At 39.8% G+C, this 23,581-nt stretch overlaps 3 protein-coding genes across 7 annotated transcripts; 2 read left to right on the forward strand and 1 right to left on the reverse strand.

Moving 5' to 3' along the window:
* Positions 1 to 197: 197 nt before the first annotated feature.
* On the reverse strand, positions 198 to 5,486 carry dcun1d2a (DCN1, defective in cullin neddylation 1, domain containing 2a). 3 transcript variants are annotated; one of them, XM_018702408.2, is made up of 7 exons: positions 5,422 to 5,486; positions 3,317 to 3,533; positions 3,007 to 3,175; positions 2,567 to 2,697; positions 2,402 to 2,484; positions 1,702 to 1,798; positions 198 to 1,614 (listed from the first exon to the last, which is right to left on the reverse strand). In XM_018702408.2, exons 1-7 carry the CDS (start codon positions 5,422 to 5,424, stop codon positions 1,535 to 1,537), a joined length of 780 nt encoding a protein of 259 aa, XP_018557924.1. In that variant the 5' UTR covers positions 5,425 to 5,486; the 3' UTR covers positions 198 to 1,534. The 3 variants fall into 3 exon arrangements, with proteins under 3 accessions (XP_018557924.1, XP_018557925.1, XP_018557923.1); XM_018702409.2 differs by lacking the exon at positions 5,422 to 5,486 and adding an exon at positions 4,784 to 4,801; XM_018702407.2 differs by lacking the exon at positions 5,422 to 5,486 and having other exon boundaries at positions 3,317 to 3,878.
* Positions 5,487 to 8,495: 3,009 nt separating this feature from the next.
* tfdp1a (transcription factor Dp-1, a) lies at positions 8,496 to 17,179 on the forward strand. Of its 3 annotated transcripts, none has more exons than XM_018702403.2 (12): positions 8,496 to 8,654; positions 10,716 to 10,793; positions 11,017 to 11,083; positions 11,284 to 11,405; positions 12,099 to 12,220; positions 12,345 to 12,510; positions 12,671 to 12,817; positions 12,926 to 12,994; positions 13,561 to 13,712; positions 14,745 to 14,911; positions 15,770 to 15,848; positions 15,985 to 17,179. In XM_018702403.2, the coding sequence occupies exons 2-12, from the start codon at positions 10,782 to 10,784 to the stop codon at positions 16,121 to 16,123; spliced, it is 1,242 nt and encodes a 413-aa protein (XP_018557919.1). In that variant the 5' UTR covers positions 8,496 to 8,654; positions 10,716 to 10,781; the 3' UTR covers positions 16,124 to 17,179. The 3 variants fall into 3 exon arrangements, with proteins under 3 accessions (XP_018557919.1, XP_018557920.1, XP_018557922.1); XM_018702404.2 differs by lacking the exon at positions 8,496 to 8,654 and adding an exon at positions 9,767 to 9,891; XM_018702406.2 differs by lacking the exon at positions 8,496 to 8,654 and adding an exon at positions 10,044 to 10,066.
* Positions 17,180 to 18,243: 1,064 nt separating this feature from the next.
* Positions 18,244 to 23,510, forward strand: LOC108901057 (rhodopsin kinase GRK1-like). Its single transcript, XM_018702402.2, is given in 8 exon segments — positions 18,244 to 19,507; positions 19,509 to 19,910; positions 20,724 to 20,851; positions 21,610 to 21,767; positions 21,856 to 21,939; positions 22,052 to 22,176; positions 22,275 to 22,476; positions 22,651 to 23,510. Coding segments are annotated over 8 exon segments (1,689 nt in total). The 5' UTR covers positions 18,244 to 19,210; the 3' UTR covers positions 22,944 to 23,510.
* Positions 23,511 to 23,581: the final 71 nt, after the last annotated feature.

The raw sequence follows: 23,581 nt of genomic DNA on the forward strand, positions 1-23,581 counted from the left end.
ACCCTTTGACATGTTAAAATGTCTGCTGTGAAAAAGCTAACAAACAAAAATATCTGTCACAGTTGTCTTGGCATCATTCTAATTCTGCTTTATGAAACCATAAGCTCTTGTCTAAGCAGCCGTGTTGTATATACGTGTGATATAAAACATGTCTGTTATCTATCTTATCAACAACAAAAGAGCTAATACATGTATGATTATGGAAAAACTCATGCTTTATTCATCTTTCTTAAATGAACAATATACTTAGGCTACTTACATGATGTATCAACAATATATTCTAATTTTCACTACCTTCAGTAACACTGAACAGATGGGCTTGAACAGAAAGATAAATATTGAGCAGACAGGTATTTATTCTTAAGGCTTATTTTGTTGTCCTGTTGTTGCCCCCTTTAGTGTCTTGGCTTCTGAACAAAGGGCTTTGCATTGCCATAGCATACAGATATGTGCCATGCAATCCTAAGGGCCTGTAATTTCTTGAACTTTAAATTTCTCTTAACTGCTGCTGAATAGACTGCTCAGAGGGATCGACTGACAGAAAACAAAACTCTTTCCTAAACAGTTAGAAGGAAAGTGTCTTTTGAAAGCAAAGTCATGGTACTCTGGACAAGACTGATTACATTTAGGATTCAGGACCCACTCCCAACGAACAATTATCCAGACAAATGAATACCATGAACCAATATCAATTATCTAAATTAAAGCACTGCCTCTCCTTTAGTGAAAATGTATTTGTGAAACCAGCCCAAAGTGAAGTAAAATGTTTTTTAACATGCTTTCAATAAGAAGCTCACAACTCCATGACTTGACAGATCCACCTAACATTTAAACCAACAGCATATCATCCACAATATTGAGGCATCCCGTTAGAGATCTTAGCATTTCCTGTACATAAAAGAAATCATCTTTTGCATTTATAAATTCAACATATTTATATTATTCTTCATATAGCTCTCTTTGTAAACTGTCCCAATAGATACAGTATGTACAGTAAAAACTGCAACAGTTCTGTTGGTGCTGGTGTAGTGAGCACTCTGTCCCAAAGTTAGAGTAAGACATGGGAACTTTGCACAGTCACTCAGAGCTTCATATAACAAAACAAAGCTGACTAGGAAGAATCTTAAAACACACTGCTTTCTCCTCTCCAGTCCATTTAGAGTACACGCAGCCAGTGAACCTCCTCTCAGCGCTGTGTCCAACCCCACTTACAGGGCTGTGGCCTGACAGTTAGTGCTCCTCCTGGAGCAGAGCGGAGGGGCATCCAGGATACTGAGAATCCAGCAGGAGAGACAAAGTCTCTGAATCTGGCGATGTCCATATGACGCCTCAGTCTCACGAGGACAGAAAATGTGGCCAGCTGTTCTCATAGTTTTTACTCAGCTCCCTGAAAGGTGGTTTCCTGACAGTTTCAAGTGCTTCTGTTTTCTCTCTGAAGTCTACAATTTTCACTTTTTTGTACAAGTCTTAAAAAAAAACTATGAAGTCACTGTAAAAGAAACAATGTTCTGGCTTTCCAGAGTTGTGATAGGATTTAGAGAGTTTTACGTTTTGATCCTGTTACAATTGGTCGAGCGAATTCCACAAAATCATCTATAAGGACTGGCCACGCTCCTGAGAAAGAAAAACCAAGGTATCATTAGTGTCACAGTGATGGATGATGAACCAGTGATTAATCTGAATCAAATTTCCCAAACTCACCTTCCTCATCATAGTTCGACATGTCATCTGCAATCATGTTACCAAAGTCCAACAATAGGTTCCACGTGTCCTTTGGGATGGATCGTTTATGGTGTTCCTATAATGGACAAGTGGTGGTGAACGCATTGGCATATGCAGCATTTTACACACCTTGTTTTACATTTTCTGTCTATAACCAAATTGTGTTGACAGCTATTTCCATTACATTGCAGTGTAAATTACTGATGAACAAATAAGCCAACATGTGTTCTGGAAGTTCAAGAGTAGAGCAGATTTTCATTCCACCGTGCAGTGTGACTAGCTGGTGCTGCTCCTTGGCTCAAGTTGTGGTAGTCAGGGGGGTGTAATGAAAACCAGAATACCCTAAGCCGTCTGAGTTCTCCCACATCCAAACTTTTCTCTCTAATACCAATTCTATTTTCTCAGCTCAGGGTATCTGGTGATTCAAAGTACCAATCCAATACCGGTGCTTATTTTTTCCCTCAAATTAAAAAAATGTAAAGTAACATGAGGCCAGGAATTGCTGTGGCCAAAATAACTCAGTTAGTGGCCTGCCATGACTCAATGAATGTAAATAATACCAGACAAAAAGATTTTTTATATTAACAATGACAAACAGCTGATACCTAGCTGGTACTCGTGCCAAAACGAATTCAACATATTTGATCTATGCATCCCTATTTTCACTATTTTGACTCACCAAAAGGAATCTATTCCAAAGATCAAGGAACTTAAATCGTCCTGAGAGAACCAGGTTCCAGTAGGCCACAGCCATCTCCAAGTCTGCACACAGACACAAAGAAACACTTGTTTGAATCAGTTATATCACTGAGCAAGTTGTTGTTGTTATTGTCACTCTGCTTACCTAGACCTTTCTGTCCAGGGTTTTTGGCAAAGTTAAAGGTGAACTGGTAGAAGTCCTTGAACTTCCCACTATCTTTTAGCTCCTGTTCTAATCTTGGCAATAGGGCCTTCAGCTTTTCTGGGCTGTCACACCTAAAGAAAAAGGAAAAAGCGACAAATAAACATCACACACTGGTAATTCAACCAGTTGCAACATGGCTGATGACAAATGGGCCTAAGTTAACTCTGACACATGAACTTAGAAAGTCAAAACACTGCAGCTCTTCCATTGAGTCATTCCATGAAGACACAGAATACTCTAGCTGTGGTTGGGTGAATCTATATATAGAGACATCTTTCCCTCCCTGGAGCTACGCTAAGAAATCGACTATGCAAAGATACTTCAGACACAGTATTCGTGCCCCCCTTAGAGTGTCACGCGCTGTTGGTATCAACACTCACCCCAGCTCTGTCATTCCATCTAGAAACTCCTTCTTGGTGAACTCGCACTGAGTGGCAGCACGAAACTTCCACGCAACAACCAGCACAGTGATGCTGGCTGGATCCAGTGAGAGGTCATCACAAAACTGCTGGATCCCATCAATACCAATCTTATTCTCATCCTGAGGATCTATCAGGAGAAAAAAATATATAACATTCACTTTTTACAAACATGTAGAGTCTATAACTTTTAAAGAATACAGTCTTTTTTGTTTTAGTAAATATTTCATGTCTCAGTGTAAAACACAGACTGTAAAGTTATCCCACTTACCTTTGTAGCGATTGTAGAGCTGCTCCAGCTTTTTCCGGTCTACTGAGGTTTTCATGGATTCCTTACAGTAAAGATCAGGGTTCTGAAAATAGTTGTCGGTGGCAACTTCTAGTTTCCAGTCATTCTGTGTGAGGCAGTACACAGCTGTCTTCTCCCCAGCCTGTGTGAAGGACATGAACTGCCGTACCTTGTCCCTCTGCGAAGACTTCAGCTTATGCTGTGCAAGTACAGGACACGGGCTGTCAGACACCGGTGCGATCAGACCAGGGAGTACAGACAACAACACGCAAACACAGAGTGACACACAGACAAAAACACAGAACGAGACACACACATCTCCAAGCATTCAGGCAACAGTGACAAGGACTGGAAAGACTGGGAGACACTCAAAAACACTCTGACACACATTTAAAAGGTTAGTCCGTCACACCAACAAACACACATAATAGGAGGTGAGCCAAGACGCTGTGGTGGTAATTATGTCCTGTCCAAAAGCAACATGGGCTTTTCTGAAGGGGGATGTTGTGGATTCTCAAAGCACATGCTGTACCCCTGAGGGCCCCTCAGATAACTACAGTCATAGATGTAACATGAGTAGGGAAATGAGATGCCATTACCAGGACCTTGAGGTGCAACAAGTCTGGAGTGTAACACACACACCCTGCCAGAAATACTCAGTGATATCAAAAAATAAAAAAATAAAAATCAAACTCAATATTGTCAAAATACTTCAACAGTGATTTTGTGAAGAATTTTTAAGAAATCAGTTATGAATGTAGGCACAAAGAGTCATTTAATGTTCATTTCACTGGGCAAGAGTCAGTCAAGTAAATTCTGAGTACTGTATCATTAAACTGTAATGCAGCTATTAAAGCTATTAAATCAGCTATTTTGATTATCAATTACTTGTTCAGTCAATTTTTTCAAGTAAGAACATTTAGTATCTTCAGCTTCTGAAAAGTGTGAATGTAACCTGAATATTTCTGGATGTTGGACTATTGATCAGACAAAACATATGAGGAAGCCACCTCAGGCTATGGAAAACCATGACTGGTATTGTAAACTTCATTTTTTATGGAATTAAAGACAAAACAACTGATCAATTCATCAAGGAAATAATTGCTGATTAGTTGATTTTGTTGCAGCCCTAGACAATTAATCAGCAACAATTCTGACAATTGATTACCTGCTTCAAGACATTTTACATAACTTTTAAAACAAAAATGCCAAAAATCTAATGGTTTCAGCCGATAAAACATAAGGACTTGCTTCATGTTGGTCTTCTATGATGGTAAAATGAATAAATTTATGTTTCTTTACTGCTTACTTTTCACTAGTTTCTGACATGTTTCTGACATGAAACCAAACGGTTGACCGAGTTAAAAAAAAAAAAAAAAAAACAGTAGATGAACTGATGGTAGAAAAGAGATCATTCTGAAATATCCCCAAGCTCTGTCGAAAAATTACCATGCCACCTCCTTACAGCAGCTGCAGTATCTGAGCACTTGCACTTCACAGCAGAGCAGCATTTCCTGAAACCGGAGACTAAACCACAGTGAGCCCACCGAGCTGCTAATTACTTCTCCAACCGTCACTGATTTCTGTTAATAAGGACTACACAAAGTCAAATGTCTGCAGTGACAACAGCACGCATCATTGTGTCACCAAATGGGTAACGATAGGTTAGCATTGTCCACATACCACCAGCTAGTAACTTCTACTGGCTAACGTTAGCTAAGTTAGCCGGACTGTATCACTGACAATAAAGATGAGATAATACCACAGGATCATACTGTCAGTGTGGTTTTGAATATGCTAGGATTTCACTAAAACGACCCTGTGCATGTCTGTGTTTGAGGTCCAAAGGCTGACCTGCTCAGAGCCGAAGTTGCCAGACTGCCAAAAAGGGACGTGTAGCTAGCTAGCTGCTCTCAAAATATCAACTGACCTTCCCTGTAATAGCAGCGAACACAAGTAACTGACCATTGTAGGCTTGCCAAAACGCGACATGGCATGTATTTTAATAAAACGACAGTAGTCCTGAAGGTAAACCTTAATGGCACTAAAGCCAATGCCCCGGGTTAGTGTTTATTTTGGTTACCTACCATTTTTACACCCGCTGTTTGACCAGTTTGGTAGCCCGACTGTAGCTCATTGTGCGCATGCGTGAAAGTAGTCTAACAGCTATTAAAGGTTTCAGTAGAAAGATGAGGCTTGTTGTAACTGCTGTGTTGTCATTTGCCTTATTTCTAATTACTAGCCATTGAAATGCACTGGCTTATACTTGCAGGTGTTCATCAATAAGGGTAGACTAAATATTAGGAATGTCCATCAGTGAAACACAATATAATACAGCAACACCACAAACTACAGCCTTCCAGACAAAATAAGATGAACTTTTTTAATTATTTCAGTGGGGAAACCTGCATTGTTACAGCAGCAGCAGAATGCTGACAAGGGTTGGTATTAAGCATAGTTAGAAAGAAAAAAAATATTTACATTCGTCATCAGTGCAAACACTTTTTCATATGTAAATATTTAGCCATAATGTTGAATCAACACCTCTCTGAAATAGTTTCCACAAAACTGAGCATTATATCTAAGGTGATGGGATTTATTGCAGGACTTTTGTATGAGACTACGTAAGTTTACCAAGGGGTACCAAATAAACTGGATGCTGTCTGTGTTTGTAAGTTCAGATAAAGAATATTGATTACATGAGAAATGCCTGACTTTTTTTCCCCTGAATTTCATAATTCTAATTCCTTTACAACCATGACTGTTTGACCAAGTACACCTGCATTTAATAGATCACTCATGAGGAGCCTATTAATGTTCAGAGAGTTTCCCAATAAAAGGTTCCTAAAAGCAGTGTGAACCTCAGCAGTCATCAAAGGGTATTAAACATAAACCCCTGTGTATGTGTGTGTGAGAGAAAGAAAATGCAAAAACTGCAGACAACACAGGTGAAAATAAACCAGAACCCCGCCCTGTGCCCCCTGCCTCTACATATGCTCTCTCTGAGTCCCAACACCAACACAACAAACACCATAAAACACTGCATCTGCAATGAGTAGTCCCTTCACCATCACGGAGTGTTGTAATAACAGACATATTAACAGTTGATGTTGTATTGCATTCATCTGACAGACAGCTTTGTCCCAAACAAACTCCATAGGGTCAAAAACAAAGGGCATTTTCTTGTGAATATGCATGACTAAAACAATATCAACAGACAACAGCCATGAAGATCGGTTCAACTTTATTATGTGATCTTGAAGTCCTGCCTTGATGTGGGTCAATGTCAAATCTAGTTATACAGCCTTTATTCTTTCTGGTTTGTGCTAATTATTTGCATAAAGTGTAAATAGTGTAGCAAAGTGCTCTTCTTTTTAAACTCAAAATTACTATCCTTACATTGTAAACATTGTTATCAACAAACTATGATAATATAATGTTTATGACAATAACAATAAAATAAATTGGAGTTAGAGAAAGGCATGTAATTTGGGTCCAGCTAATAAGTGCAGGCAGATGTTCTTGTTTTTCAGCTCTGAAATTTGTTAAAGCAAAGATGTGTCTTTTATCTCATCTGTTTTCACTGATGCTTCTCGCTTGGTCAACAATGGGGAATTTAAGCCACCCTATAACATGAGAAAAAAAACAAACCCATTTGCTTTATCTTACAGCACAAATAAAATATGATGTCTGCTGGGCTGACAGGAGGCTCAGCTGAGTTTTATCTCCTGTGAAAATGAGTCCACCCTTCAAGTGTGAATACCACACACAGCACTGTGGAGTATCTGTGGAGGTCACCCTTCCTTTTGTTTTTTGTCTTACAGTGAGGAAGGCTCGAATGCCAGCCTGAGTTGAATACACTTCATGCTAGTGCAATCACACTCACAGGATGCTGCATGTAAGTGATCGTTACAATGCTGCTGATGGAAAACTACTGTCATTCATACCGACTCATTCACAGACTCTGTGCCAATTGTCACAAAGAAGAATATAGTAAGTTTAACCACTGCTCATTTTAGCATTTAGGCACTACAACTTTGATTGTGTTCTAATATCAGTTTTCTGTTTGAAGCTAGATGTCTGATCAGGTGTGTTATCAGGTGACATTTCTCAGTTCACTTAAAAGAGTTTATGGTAGTTAGAATTAATTTTTCCAACTACACTGAGAAGATATAACAAAAATATTACAGTAGAATATTATAGAAAAGTAGAAACCTGACAGATAGTATAACATTTTTGGCAAATGGGAAGTTAATTATGGGTTGGTGTGTTTGGGGGAATGTTCTGCATTTTTTTTCCCTTAAAGCTTTGAGTATGACTAAAAACCAGAGAAAATTCCAAAATACAAAGTGCTGCTCAGTTTATGTGGATATTCATGAATGCCATATACATAAATAACAATCAGAACATTCTTTAATTATTGATTTAATCAAAGAATGACCTTGACACACCTTTTAGTGTTAAACCGCTTAGTGTTTGTTAAATCAGATAGGGGTGATTGACAGTTATTGGTAAAGACTGGCCTGTGCAGGTCAGGTGGTGTGCTTTATTCATATTGGGCTTGTAAATATTGTTAATAACAATAATGACAAAAACAGGAAAGAAAAAGAAATATGTCAAGGAGAACCAGTCATGAAGAACGGGTTATGATTTTGACATGGCTTAAAGGCATCATTTAAGATGACTGGTGAGCCTGAGACAGTTAGTTAGAAAGTTGAAGTTTAACTCTCTTCAGACTTTCTCATGTTTTCTATGTATGAAATCCAGCTGAGATGGACATGACGACATGACTTCTGTCTTCTTGAGAAGACAAATGTAGTAGCTTTTTGGTACTTTGCTGCAGGTCTGTCTTGACTGTGTATCTTGTTTACTTTATACATTCTACAAAATTGACTGCTCATTTGTGTTTAATTAATATGTAGTCATGCCTGACCAACTTCTATTGTGCCTGAAGCAATGAAATCCGATGTGTCTTTGCTACTTTTTGAATGCAACCATAACTTACCTGCATTAAAACTGCTGAGGAGAAACACAGTTAATGGAGAGCACAGGAGTAAAACGTACCCTCACACTCCTGTACAGTAGATGGCGGTATATATATCTTTGAAGCTGGTTGGTATCCACCCGTCCTAAGAGACGCAGGTTGTGGGCATGAACTACTTTGACTGCTCTGCTTTCGTCTCGTCGATGCTGTCCAATCAGACACCTCTAAAGCGAGACACCGCCAAGATCAGATTGTGAGACGCGCTGCTTTAGCAAGGCTAACAGAGAGCGGATAGAAAGGGCTAACAAACAATTTGCTAACTTGTGAAGTGCACCGGTAAGCCGTATTTATCAACTTGTGGCTTGCTATCAAGCTGTCGCAAAAGAAACATGTCCAAGTTAAATATCTGTTATACTAGTTACTGTGTGTAGAAATGTCTTGAAAATGTAATGTCAACATACACGAAGCTAACCATGGTAAAATTGAAGCTAATTCTGGTAGTGTTATCGATGACAGCTGTGGATTAGCTCGCCCGCTATCTACTAGCTAGCGTAACGCCAGTTGGCTAACAAAGCGCCGGTGGTCCTGGTTTTTCAACCGTAATGGCGAGTTAGCTCGTTGCTAAAATAACAATTAGGCATCGCAAACTAGCGAAGAACTAGTGCTGTACCCTAGGCGTTAATTTGAATGCATCTTCCGACAAGTTGCTAACTTACCGTATGCAGCTAACACTAACGAGGTCATCAGCGGGGCTTTTAGTGTAATGTAACTGTCCGCGGTGATGATGATTGATCGGTTACATTGACATCTGCTGTGCAACTGTACGTTTATTTTTCAGCTTTTAACGTTAAAAACGGTCGCGTCCATAAACACCATGAAAACATTTAAAAGTCGACACCGGCGATGTTAGCCGATAGTACGCCAATATTTTTTATTCAAAATGTAATATTCAGAGTGGTTTGATAAGTATTTGAATATTTAATGAGGACAAAAAATTGTGTTTCCAAAATTTAACATTGGGACGACGAGGTCACTGTTATTAGGTTTGTTGCTGACAAGGGTGATGACAGGTATCTGTCAGTAAGGGGTCCTTGACTGTCAATAAACAGCAATTAACTAAACATAAATGCATTTACCAGTAACAGGCATGTCAGAAGCTGTGGCGAATTATTCTGGGTGTGGGTTGCAAATGTACCGTTAACATTCACAGTCAGAATAAAGCAGAATAAAGCTTGCATAAACATTAACTCAATGTATTAGCTTTTTTGCGGTTCGTCTGTCTTCAATTGAGAACGATCACTTTTATACACAGCTTCCCTTCTTGACCAAGAGGCAAATCCAAGCATTACTTACTGTACAGCGGCAAAAGACAGAAACTTGAGGAGAAAATGAACTGAAGGTTAAATACTCAACATTATTTAAATATTTTGTCACTGGAATTAGGTGTAGAATTATTAAAAAGTACTTCGACATTACTTAATATGTTTCCTGTTTGGAAAGGATTTAGACCTCCTCTTCCTCCATTCTCAAATGCCAACAACAACAGCCGTCGAAGAAACAGGAGAGTGCACTCGTAAGTGCACAGAATCACTATATTAACTTTATTCACCATGCGACATGCATACGCATTTCTTAAATATTAATCCAGACTCAACTTTGCCGGGAATCTGCAGCACGGAACAAATGAATGTCAATTTTTATTTGAATCCTTTCAAAACGTGCAGAAGCTAACTAGCTAGCTAACACAAGTAAGCTGATTGTATCGCTAACTGTTAGCAGTTACAGTTAGCTAGCTGCATTCAACAAAAGAGTTCAGTTCTGTCGTGGTATGATATCAATGCTGATGATACTGCATGCATCCGTAATATATGTAACCATGTGATGTTATCACTTTAGTTACATTCATAGTTTTGCGCTGGTGTGATGAACTTAGCATGTTTGCTTGACCTGTAGCAGAAGTTCGACGATGCCTCTTCTCCGGACGTGCTCGGTACCTGAAGTAGGCCTTGTGCACACTTAGCGTAGTAAAAGTTAAGAGCATCGAGGGATGGTTTAATGTTGTTTTCTGAATTCTAGGTGCATTCAGAAACATCTCTAAAAGAATCATATATTTGATCTTGGTCTAAAATACACACATTTCCCGACAATTTTATCATGAATAGAAGAATACCCGGTAATTCAAGCTAACGTTAGTGATGTAGCTTGGTACAGTGTGCTGGCAGCAAGCAGTTCAGATGGGCCTTAGGTCAGAAACAAGTGAAGTCTTAATTGTATATCAAAAACATAAATAAAATGTATTTAAACTCTGGAAATACTGTGTAAAAATTTAATGATTTTGGTAAAGTTGGAAACCAACTACTGACATTATTTATTACTTTGCCCCTTTTCTGTCCTCAGGGGTCTGAAGAGTGAAGAAAATTTCCTTTTTAACCTGAAGCTCAACTCCCCCGGTCCTTTGGGATCATGGCTAAAGATGTAAGTAATTATATACCTAATTTTTTACTGGAGAAAAATAATGTAGTCAAGGTGAAGGCATATATGTTAGATTGTTATATAAACATCTCTCATAACCTCACGCTTATTCTACTGTACTCTTTTTTTTTTTTTTTTTTTTTTTTTTCTCATTTTTCTTTTTTGGTTGAACTTGACTCTTTAATGTGGGGAATTTTGGAATGTATAAAGTTGTTGTCGTCTGCAGGCTGGTCTGATTGAGACAAATGGAGAGCTGAAGGTTTTCATCGATCAGAATCTGAGCCCCAGCAAAGGTACAAATTATTAATAATTGCTTATATGCAGGAATTGTGCACATTATTTTCTTTAATTATCCTACAGTATAGTTTGCCAGTCCCACATGGTAAGTGTTTTTTCATGTGTAGGCCTATGTACCAGTAGCCGGACGATAGGGGGCAATGGAGTTTCGGACTAGAGCTCTCCTCATTACTGGCCTTCTCATGTCTTCTTTTAGGTGTCCTGTCTTTGGTTACTGTACAACCAACAGCTGCCCCTGTGGCCAAACAGCTACTACCCAAAACCTTAGGGCCATCCAATGTGAACGTTACTGCACACATGCAACATGTGCCACACATGGTGAGTGATGCTCCACAAAAGTCAAAACCACATTTAAGCGAAAGTTCAGTGCCTCTAAATGGATATAAAAAGTTCATCTTACTAAATTGTTGATGACCTACAGATGCATTTGTGTAAAGATGTGCTTGCTGGGTTTCTCTGCTGTGTCTTACTGTTGTGTAAGCCCCTCCATTATCATTGTGAGGTGACCGGGCAGAGGGTAGGTGGAGGCAGTTGATCCTAAGCTTATCAACTCTACAGTCAGCAGGATTACACCCATCATCCCATTATATACATGGAATGTATACATAACGGAAATCAGCTTAGATAACACCTTAGTGAAGGAATAGGTATCGAAGAGATAGGTGATCCATCTCTTAGATACTTCATTACTATTAAGAGTAGCAAATTTTTACATTTCTTTAATTAATTAGCTGCTGTAATCATGACTGATAATTAATCAGTGAAGTTGTCTTAGATACTAAATATATGTTCTTCTTGATGCGAGCAAGGCCCATACAGTTTTTTCATCTAAATGTCACCTAATCCCTCCAGTAAAACTTGATGGATCTTTAAAAAAAAAAAAACATACAGTTGATGTTAAGTTTTATATGAAGATTTGAATAGACTAAACTGATTTTAGGACAGCCTCACAAGATTACAGCAAGTGCTGAGTGTTGATATTTACATTCCCTTGTCCTCTCACCTTTGCAGGTGATTGGAACACCCCAGAGGCCTACAGTATCAAATACCATTTTGGTAAACAGTCCACATACACCAAGTTCCCAGTTCCTCACTCAGAGTCAACCATCCGATGCCTCTCCTTGGTCATCAGGGTAAGTTTAAGTTTGGCACACACTGAGCTCTATGGAGATGAAGTGTTTTTAGCATGTGTCAAGTCTGATATAATGTTGACATACTAATCATTGTTTTTGTGTGGGGGATCTGTTTTGTCCACAGAAAGCGTGGTAAGAAAGGGGAAAAGAATGGGAAGGGCTTGAGGCATTTCTCCATGAAAGTGTGTGAGAAGGTGCAGAAGAAAGGAGTAACCACCTACAACGAGGTGGCAGATGAACTGGTCGCAGAATTCAGCTCTTCAGACAACCACATGTCACCCAATGACTCAGTGAGTGGTGCAGCTGCGTGACATTTTTTCAGAATGATGCAAACTTAAGTCTTAAATAGACCTTTTGGGAAAGTGTCTCATATTTCGCTAGAGTGTTGTATCTTTCAACAATTATGAAGTTTTGGTTAATATTTTGAATCTTTTGTTTTTTCCTTTTAAGCACGTGTATGACCAGAAGAACATTCGGCGGCGTGTGTATGATGCACTTAATGTGCTCATGGCCATGAACATTATCTCTAAAGAGAAAAAGGAAATTAAGTGGATTGGCCTGCCCACCAACTCAGCGCAGGAGTGCCAAAACCTAGAGGTAGAAACGCACAGTGAACACTGTTCTTATATAAGCTTGTATTGGTGATGTCTACTCTATCACTGTATCCTCCGTACCTTCATCATTTTGTCTTTATATTAAATGTAGGTGGAAAGACAAAGGCGACTGGAGAGGATTAAGCAGAAACAATCACAGCTTCAGGAACTCATACTGCAGGTGGGAATGAGTTGAGTGCTTGTACATGTGTGTTTGGTGAGATCTTTGCATTTAGCCTATGTAGCTATGATGCCACTGCTGGAGCTAATGTGTACCACCTCAAATGTAACTACATGTCCGTGCTACAGCAGCTATGGGAGAAACCATTTGGAGTCCACAAAAGCTGAGATTGGGCTGCTTAGGCTGCTTGCATGTTCCTCTGCATTTTTCTGATGCTGGGAGAGATTGTTGATTGTGAGGAAAACATTGAGCAAGTTAAATAAAGGACCCTCCCTTCCTTTTCCACATAGCAGTTGTGAGTGCAAGAAAGTACATGCTTACTTGAGATGTTTAATCAATGCAGAGTGAAGCTTGATAATGTACATTGCATCCATTTTGTGTTCTGTTGGTGCCACAACAATCAGCAACAGAAATTACTTTGCTAGAGAGCGAATCCAGCTAAAATATGGCCGAAGAATGTAGGATAAATGTTTTGTTTTTGAATTGTCAAATGTGATATCAAGCTAAAGCAAACACTTTACATAGCTGCATCAAAGTTTTAATATTTCTTTGATCTTGTCTTACAGCAAATAGCTTTTAAGAACCTGGTTCAGAGGAACAGACAGACAGAGCAGCAGGCAAACAGACCTCCACCTCCTAACTCCATCATCCACCTTCCTTTTATTATTGTCAACACCAGCAAGAAAACTGTCATCGACTGCAGCATCTCCAATGACAAGTATGGGCTTAATTTTTTTTTTCATTTTCATTTAAAAACCAGCTAAATGCACAAGTCATGTGACGTAGTTATATTTAGTGTCTGTTTTGGCTAGTAAAATGTATTATTTTCAGGTTGGTAAGTAAGCCAAAAGTGGTTTGAAAGTCACGAGTGCCATGTTCTTAAAGTTGACCATCAGGATGAGCCTGATAAAGACAGATATGCAGTTTCTTCAGATGATGACTCAACAGTTCAGTATGTAGCTGTTAAGCAGCTGACTCTAAAGGCGTAAATGTGAGACCTTCCCATTGGCACTTAAATGCAACATGTTAATTAAGGCTGATACCGAATAGAATATATATGTCCACTTTTTAATACAAGCAAACTGTCAGACAGCACTCTTTAATTTTAAGGGGTAATCGCAGATGGAACATAAATGGACCATTGACATGCAGTTAAAGTCCTGTTCTGCTCCCAGCCCTTCAAACCCTGTTCCATTTATGCAAACGGTTGTGAGGAAAAAGAAATACTGTCATCAAGTTCTTATAGTACTGCAGTGCAGCCTGGTAAGAGTGAGAACCTGTCTAAACCATCTACGTGCAATCTGCAACAGACATATGTAGTACTCCTCAGACCCACAGCTGAACATGAATTATTGGTGCTAAATGTTAGCTGCCAACGTGAGGCTGTAATGTGCTGCAGCAATCTGAGAATTTCACAATCTCATTGTTGCCCCTGAAATTTTTATAGGACACAAGTGACGACAGTTCTTCTTTTGTTTTTTTTTTTTAAAATAACACAACCATCCATGTTCAGACTGGATGGGAGTGGAAAGAACAAAGCTGGTTAGACCATTTAAGTAATTTCTTTTTACCTGTGAATTAAACCCAGCCACAGTTTTTCTAGTGAAGTGCCTCTATCTGGCCAATTATGAGGAAAAAAGGCTTTTTATGGCATCTGAGTATTTTTGCAGGGTAACCTGCAAAGTATTTGCTCAAAAGAAACATAATTCAGTTTCTTATGTCTCCTGCTTTTCCTCTTTCTCATCTGCAGGTTCGAGTATTTGTTCAATTTTGACAGCATGTTTGAGATCCATGATGACATCGAGGTTCTCAAACGTATGGGCATGGCCTGTGGTTTGGAAGTGGGAAAGTGTTCTCCAGAGGATCTGAAGGTTGCGCGCAACCTGGTGCCCAAAGCCCTGGAGCCCTACGTTATAGGTCAGTGCCACAGCTTGTGTGCCTAAAGCTAATTTTTGAAGAAGTTACTGTTGTATCCTGAGAAGTTACTGACATGGTCAACAAAACAATTACACACCAGCTTATCACTGCTTCACATTAAAAGCCTGCAAACCTGGATTTCAAAGCAGTACGGGAAGTGCTACCTTAGACTGTAGCAGAACAATGTTAATAAACAGTGTAGGCCCGGTTGGCAAACCATCAGTCAAACCTAGTTTGGGTCAGTTGCCATGTGCCGTTCCTTTTGTTTTAAAAAACACTTTTGATGTCTCCATGGCTGTGGTTGCTTATGGTACAGAAGATGTTATGAAAATTTGACATATCCAGCAGCAGCGCCATGAAATTAAATTGTATTATTTCCAAAGCAAATCCAGATACTCAGGCAAGTTTGTAATTTATTTTTAACAAAAAGAAAAGTCTTCTGAAATTAATGGTTTTCAAGGGAGAAGTTTGAAGTGGTGATTTTTCTAAAATGCCTCTGTACCTTTATGCCCTTGCATTAAGCTCAGCTTGCTATTAATTTCATATAGTATACTATGATGGTGTAGTGATCCTTTTCAGTCTTAAAGGAAAATGCTGCCTGTTTTGATTTCTTTCACTGTCTTTGGCTGACTAACAACTTTGATAGCTCTGCACAGTCTGATGACAAAAAAGTTGCTGAATGAAACTATGTGGTGTTGTGTGAGCACCGAGTTCCCCAGCAGCGACAGATAGAAGCTGTAGTATTATTTGTTCACTTCCAGCAGGTCTTTATTGTGACAGTGTTCTGACTGCAGCAGAGTGATGAATTCAGGAATCATCAGTCATATTTCTGTAGGTTAATGTATTCTCTATTTCCAGAGATGGCAAAGGGTCCCATCAGTAATGTCTACATCACTGGAGGATCCTCAGCTAATGGAGCCCGTTACCCTGCAAGCAGGTGAGATGCCTTACCTGCAATTCAGCCAACAAATGTGACAGAAAACGTGTTGTTATGCTTGTCGCCCTGCCCTAACACCTTGTCCATCGTTAACTTATTTTCTAACTGAACTAAAATCATCTCCCTTTCCTTGTAGTGATGGTTGCACTGACGGCACCATGGCCTCCAGCTCGAATGACTCTCACTACAGTGGGTCTCGTGTGGAGACTCCAGTGTCATACATGGGGGACGATGACGACGAGGATGAGTACGACGAGAACGACGATGAAGACTAAACCTGTCTACGCCTCGCCGCTCCAACAAGCACAGTCCTTCAAACCACCTTCACCGTGGGAATTTAGTCCCCCTGTGTGTGTGTGTGCTTCTTCAACCTTTTCCCCCTGTTTCCCATGCCTGTATTTCTGTCTGGCTTTCTCAGGGGTGTAGTCAAAAATTGAACAGAGGTGTGTATTGCACCCATCTTTTTCTGCTCCTGAATCACGTGCACCTGCACTACAGCTCTGGGGGAGGTGTCATCCAAGGGAACTGTGGTCTGTGGCCCTGCCACCACGCTGAAGTCTTTGTATGTCTAATCCACTTCTCAATAAGCCATCCCACTAAAAAAAAACCTCTGTAAAACCTACTGCTGTTGGAGAATGTATTATGTACCTGTTTAAATAGTTATTCCTATTATTTTGCAATTACATATGGCAGACACGACGATGATCAAAATGTTCCAAGATGGCCGAAGCGTCTGCTTAACATGCTGTGTTAGTGCAACACCATGGATTCTGAACGGCCTTATACAGTTGCCATGGCATCTCAGGATGGGGCTCCATCAGATGTGTTGATACTTTTTGTTTTGTGTTCTGGGCAATAATTTGAAATAGTTTTTTTTTATCCCCCTTATGTGTTGGGCTGGCTTCCTTCTGTTCTGTAGGCAGCTGCTTTCCTGATCTTGTTTGCTAGTTTTTTTTTTTTTTTTTGTATTTCTGGAGTTGAGGAATTCTCCATCACCGCCCTGTTAACGCCTTGGTAGTGTTTACAAAATAATGGCACCAGCAAGGGTAAGGACTTTCATAACCCAGGCTCCTTATAGGTAAATAAGCTTTGTTTGTTAATTACGTATATGAATCCTACGATTGTAGCTTATAGTATCCTTTAGAGGCCAGTGGTAAGGATAGACCTTCAAAAATTATTGATGTAACAAAATGTGTGGTTGTGTAGGTCTTGATGTGCTCCTTCAAAGATCTCCCTTTTAAAACTGAGCAACACATGTACTGACTCTTCCAAACACTTTCTTCTGTCATCTAATATAAGTTTGCAAATTAAAATATAGATTGTTTTAATAAGCTTGTATCTATAATTTATGCAAGTTTGTATTTATGTCAGGCCTGGAACAAAATTGCCTATTCTGCAAATTTATCTATATATTTTAACCATGTCAAAGTTGTAGGCCTTTTAAGCTGTATTCCTCAAACATCCAATCTTTCAAAATAACCCAATAGCTCAGTTTTTAAGAGGCTCAGATGGCTTGACAATTCTAAAGGGAAAAAAGTAAATGGATGCACAGTGGCTCATAGATATTTGTGCTAGGGAAAGGTGGGTTTGGGGAGGTGTCTTGTCGTCAGAGGAAAACCTCAGCATGCTAGAAACTCAAGAAGAGGCTGGCTGTGAGGTGAGAACAATTGATTATATGCTTTACTCACCCTACTGTTGATCCTTTGTATTAAGCTACCATAATGTCATGCCTGTCTGCTTTTAATTTTAATATAGACATGCATTTACACCACTGACATTGACGCTGGGGCCTATTTTTAATGAGGTGTGCACAAATGTTTTTGACATGGAGAACTGGTAAGGGCCAAAATGCAGCATATGCAGCAGGCACTGGATAATGTGGAGGTTTTTCAGGTGTCTAATGTTCTGGTCCTTTTTATTAAGTCTGATCATTAAGCAGCAGAACGTGTTGGTACATTCAACCTCCTTTTTTCATCTTAACATCTCTTCAACATTTTAAAGGATCCAATTTTTATCATATAATTCATTTTAAAGGGGAACTCAGTTGAGTTTATGCATCAAAGTCTGCTGACATTTCTTGAGGGAGTACTTTTGTATATTTAAAAAAGTTTTATCACGTTGTGACTCCAGAGAGAGCTTCACAAAAGTTAATAAATTGTGGTTAGCAGCTCAAGGTTAGCTGCCACTAGAATAACACCTGAATCTTTGATCTACTATCAGCACTCAAGTTGTATTGTGGGTAATGTGGGCACCAGGTTTTCACAAATGGAAGAAGAATGCGTGGAATAAAAAGGGCAGTATATCTGGTTCTGCTGTATCTATTTTGATTATTTCTTAAACAATCTGTCCTGAGTCTGACAGTAGTTATAGGAATATAATAATAAATCTGTTGGGTACTTTTTTGAAACTGTTGATATGTGCATTTAAAGTGCTATTGCTCAGTGTAACCATCTTTCTGTCCATACAGGCTGCAAAGTTTAGCAGAAGTTGGTGCGAGGCTTTAGCAGTCTAAGTTAGTCAAATCAAGTGGGTATCCTCTAAAATAAGTCTCTTTAAGGCAGTAACTTGGTACTGAAGGGGCTAACTGGGAGACACCCACTTGATTTGTCAACTTCAGGCTGATGAGGCCTCATATATTCTTGCATTGATTTGTTTATTGAAGAGATTTCTTTGTGGTGACAAGTAATCCTTTTAATGGACATGCAGATTTGAGAAATTGAACCTGTCCTTAAATATTTCCATTTTTGCAGAGTATCTTGTTTCAATCGGGATTTTATATAATTTATTTTAGGAATATAAAACCACCATCTGGTATATAGGAAAATAACATCATTCCACTGCATTGTGATTTTCTGCTAGGCCTTCCAGTTAGTCACAAACATGACTGCTTTTCTAATCTTAGCTTTTAATATGCATGATTAGTCTACGTGAATGTCCCACTGCTGCAGTAATTGTGATTTGCCAGTTGGTTGACTGGTGACACTCCAGCTCCATACTGTACATTGCCTGTGTTGTTCTGTTCCAGCATGTGCTCGCACACTTTGTCTGGGGCATTAGGGTGTTAATGGATTACCGAAAGGTGTTGACTCAGGTGTGTATGTGTGAATGAGGGTGGTACAGTGCTCAAAGCGTGCTGGGATCTAGTTTAGACACCAGTCTCGAGTCCCCCTTTCTCTCTCATGCGCCCTCTGCCACTCTTCGGTGATTTGTTTTGTGTTTTCTCACCCTTGCTTTTGTTTTTTTTGTTTTTGTTTTTTTTACTGCCCCACCCCTGCACATCAGTTAGCAGCATTTATCGTCTGCCTCAGTTTTTTCTTGCAATGTCTCCTCTTTGCGTCGCCTAACAGTCACCGAGGCTCAACATGGATATTGGAGGACTGACCACAGTGGTAGCAAATTCTGCTTACATCAATGCCCGAGGAAGCATCGACGGCTCTAATGCTGCTGCAGCTCGGGATAAGAAGTACCACTCTCGCCTCAAACTGCCCCACATCACTGTGTGCGAGGGCTTGAGGGACACCCTGGATTTGTCCTTTGACACAGTCTGCGTGGAACAGCCTATTGGCAAACGGCTCTTTAGGGAATTCTTGGATGCAAATCAAGAGTATCACGGGCCTTGCCGTTTGTGGAAAGACATCGAGGGCTATGACCTGGCAGAAGGATTCAGACAGGGCAAAGAAGGCCTCAAAGGTCGTCCAGCGTTACATGGACCCCTCTGCCAAACACTACTGCCCGTTCCTGTCTGAGGACCTCATAGCTAAGGTGAAGGAAGGCCTGGAGGCTGCAGAGGATGATTTGTTTGCTGCAGCGTTGGCCACAACATTGGACTACCTGCGGGAGGCCCCCTACACTTTCTTCATGGAGAGCATGTACCTGAAGAGGTTCCTGCAGTGGAAGTGGCTTGAGATGCAGCCCATGGATGCAGACTGGTTCTTAGACTTCCGTGTGCTGGGGAAAGGTGGGTTTGGGGAGGTGTCAGCCTGTCAGATGAAAGCCACAGGGAAACTTTATGCCTGTAAGAAACTGAACAAGAAGAGGCTGAAGAAGAGGAAAGGATATGAGGTGAGAGTACGAATGTCACTCTTGATGCTCTTTCATTTACCATAATGTTGGTCTTTTGCCTCAGGCCAGCATAGATTTATACCCATCAGCCATTAATTAGAAATAATAGAATAATAGAATAGTTAATAGAAATATCTTAGGGGGGGACTGCATTTACACTAATCCTGTTTATATCAGCTGTGACCAAACGTCTGACATGAATGTTAAGGACAATGAAATGCATACTATGGGTTTTGTCATCTCAACATTAGTCAAATAGTAATAAATTTGAAAGTAGGTATCTATCTAAAACCAATTAGATGCATGGAATATGAAATTTAGTTTCAATTTACATAATATTCCACAGTATGACAGCGGTATTGTTTTTTTTTCCTTGTATTAGACTTATGGGAAACACAAAGCTCTTTTAACCGATCTTTTAGCATGCACTGATTTGATTAATACAGGTGTTTTACTGTCTCTATGTTCCAGAGAAAGTGCCCTGCACTGAGCAGGCTGCAATGGTGCTAATCATCTTTGTCCCTGCCTCTGTCTCTTTTGGCTTTAGCCTGCAGTATTAAACACTGAGACAGGGATAGAGTGATTACTGGGAGCTTTAGTGAAAAGCTCTTTGAATGGAACTCCTTGGCACTATTGTATCTTGCCCTTGACTTGTCTGAGGTCATTCTTTGAAATATACCTTTCTAGTTGGCAGGACATGAAAACATACTGCACATTTTTCTGGAAGAACAGTGCCTGCAGTTTTTTTTTTCTTTTAAAAGGATCCCCCGTGCATTATTTTTCAAAACTGTCTTTCCCACCTTTCTCCTGTAGGGTGCGATGGTGGAGAAGAGGATTCTGGAGAAGGTTCACAGTCGCTTCATTGTGTCATTGGCATACGCCTTCCAGACAAAGGAAGAACTTTGTCTGGTCATGACCATCATGAATGGAGGAGACCTCAAGTAACTTCACATTCTGAAAAACTCTCACATAAGCTTGTTGATGGAACAGTGATAGCACATCTTCATGATTTTGGTAGACAGAATCTCTTTTTGTGCAATAACTTCCCATTGCCAGCAGAAGTCAACCCATTGCCTCATATTAGAGTATTAATGTTGTAATTTCCCCCCAAAGTCGGCTGTGATACCAGCTGGAAATTTATTTAACAATTTGGCAAATTTGCCACAATTCATCTCTGAGTGGTTGTTCCAAATTACAGTGTCATCACAGTGGAATGGATTACATGTAATGCATATTTGGTTGTTTTAAACCACTGAACTGTTTTATGTCTATACACTGGCACATGGGTGCAGTTACATGTGTGGTGGAGACAGCAGTTGGATTAGTTACGGTATCTGTGACATTCATGGGCGGGTCAGTTGTTGAAGATACTCTGTTATGCAAACATTTATTCTCAGCGGACATGGGTCTAGAAATTCATTTTGATGAAAAGAATAACCCTGAGTGATTCCTTATAAAGCACCAATCCTTTTTAGACACACTATCAAAAATACTCCACTCTTTAAAGTGTGATTTGTTGATTGATTAAAAAAAAAAAAAAAAAATCCCTTAATTTCTCCAGAATCAACAAAACAACAAGAGCACGATGACAGCTAGCAGCAGGATTCTAGAGTGTAAAATGAACGAAGCCCATGCAACATCATGTTGGCAAGTGTGTGTATGACAAAGCCAAAGCTTACCTGTTCTGTCTTCTTTGAAGGTACCACATCTACCTGGTGGATGAGAACAACCCGGGCTTCAGCGAGTCCAGAGCCTGTTTTTACACTGCTCAGATCATCCAGGGCTTGGAGCACCTCCATCAGAAAAGAATCATCTACAGAGATCTCAAACCAGAAAATGTGCTGCTAGATAATGACGGTAATGTACTCTAGTCAACACAAGTAAATTTGCCACCATTCATGTGTAATTAATGGCTGATGAAGATTTCTTTTATGTTGTTCAATAGGAAACGTGCGTATCTCTGACCTGGGTCTTGCTGTGGAGCTAAAAGAAGGCAAAACACAGACCAAAGGCTATGCTGGGACACCAGGTGGGACTTATCTGTATTCCCTATTATTTTAAAGGTGTAATCTCACTGTTGACCATTTGATTGGAACTTTTTTTTTCTTTTTTTTACCAATCTTTCACTTTGGTTCTTGCAGGGTACATGCCCCCGGAGATGCTGAAAGGAGAAAAATATGACTTCTGTGTCGACTACTTCACTCTGGGTGTGACGCTGTATGAGTTCATGGCTGCTAAGAACCCATTCAGAAACAGGGGGGAGAAAGTTCGTTGCCTTCTGTTGAACCATTAGATTTATTTAACATGTGCACAAAGATGGCTAACTGTGTGAAATAAACGAGAAGTCACTTATCTCCTCTTTAGGTTGACCGCGAGGAGATGAAAGAGCGCATGCTGACGCGGGTGGTGGAATATCCAGACATTTTCAGTGAGCATGCAAAGTCGCTCTGTGAAGGGCTGTTGGCCAGAGAGGTTGATAAAAGGATGGGTTTCAAGGATAACAGCTGTGATGAGATCAGAGCACATCCATTCTTTCATGACATCAACTGGAGGAAACTGAATGCAGGTATCATCTATACCTTTTACCTTCTTATCTTGTTCAAGGTAGTGTATAACTTCTGGAATGTAAAAATATATCTTGCGCCTAGTTCAAAATAAATAACCCATTTCACATTTCTTTAGCCTCCCCTTCCTTCAACAGTTTGGTGTTATTTTAAATTTCCACATCTTACCTCTTCAGGTATTCTACCTCCTCCTTTTGTCCCTGACCCAAAAAGGGTGTATGCTAAAAGTCTGGATGACGTTGGAGCGTTCTCCTCTGTGAAGGGGGTGACCTTGGAGGAGCCCGATAAAACCTTTTTTGATGAGTTTTCCTCTGGCAACATCCCCATCCCTTGGCAAGAGGAGATGATTGATATGGGTATTTACGGAGAACTCAATGTTTGGGGTCCTGACGGCACCATCCCGAACGACCTCCGCAGGGAGTCCATTCTAGAGCAGCCAGCCAAGTCATCGACCTGCTGTATATCGTAGAGTCATTGAAACACCTTGAAAACACATCAAGTTACACAGTGTACGAACTCAAATACTCAGGACAGACATAAGAACTGAACTTTCTGATCGCAGAATTACAAACAGCTTGAGACTAAACTTTTACTGGTGGGCACAGGAAACAGAAGGAACAGAACAGAGGTGGATTTCCAACCTGGAATGAACTTAACCATTGATTTAGTGCTGAACAGTGAAAATTCTTGACATTATATCCCCGCTGGTCCCCACTGTCCCTTCCTCACACTCTCTCTTAACCTTCTCTTTGTGTGTGCATGTGTTACATTATTATACTGCTTTTAGATCTAAAATGCATTTTTAAAAATCACATTTTTGAGCAGGGACATAGTTATGTGGTACCTCTGGTGCTAAGTGACAGTCACATGTTGAACATGTCAGATCTTTATTTTCCTCTATTGCATATGTGTTCCTGTAGAGTGTATACTATTTATGAAAAGCGCTTTTATTTTCTTAGTTTTTACTTATATACAGCTATATTAAATGAATTCCCAAAAGCTAAGGAACCAGAAATGCAAAGTTTCATGCTTTTGGAAACATTTTCTTAAGTGTTTATTTCATGGTTAATAATTGACTCTTTGCACTAATAGCCAAAGGCAGAGCAC

The sequence above is a fragment of the Lates calcarifer genome, linkage group LG1 (genome assembly GCF_001640805.2).
Source record: "Lates calcarifer isolate ASB-BC8 linkage group LG1, TLL_Latcal_v3, whole genome shotgun sequence".
NCBI lineage: Eukaryota > Metazoa > Chordata > Actinopteri > Centropomidae > Lates > Lates calcarifer.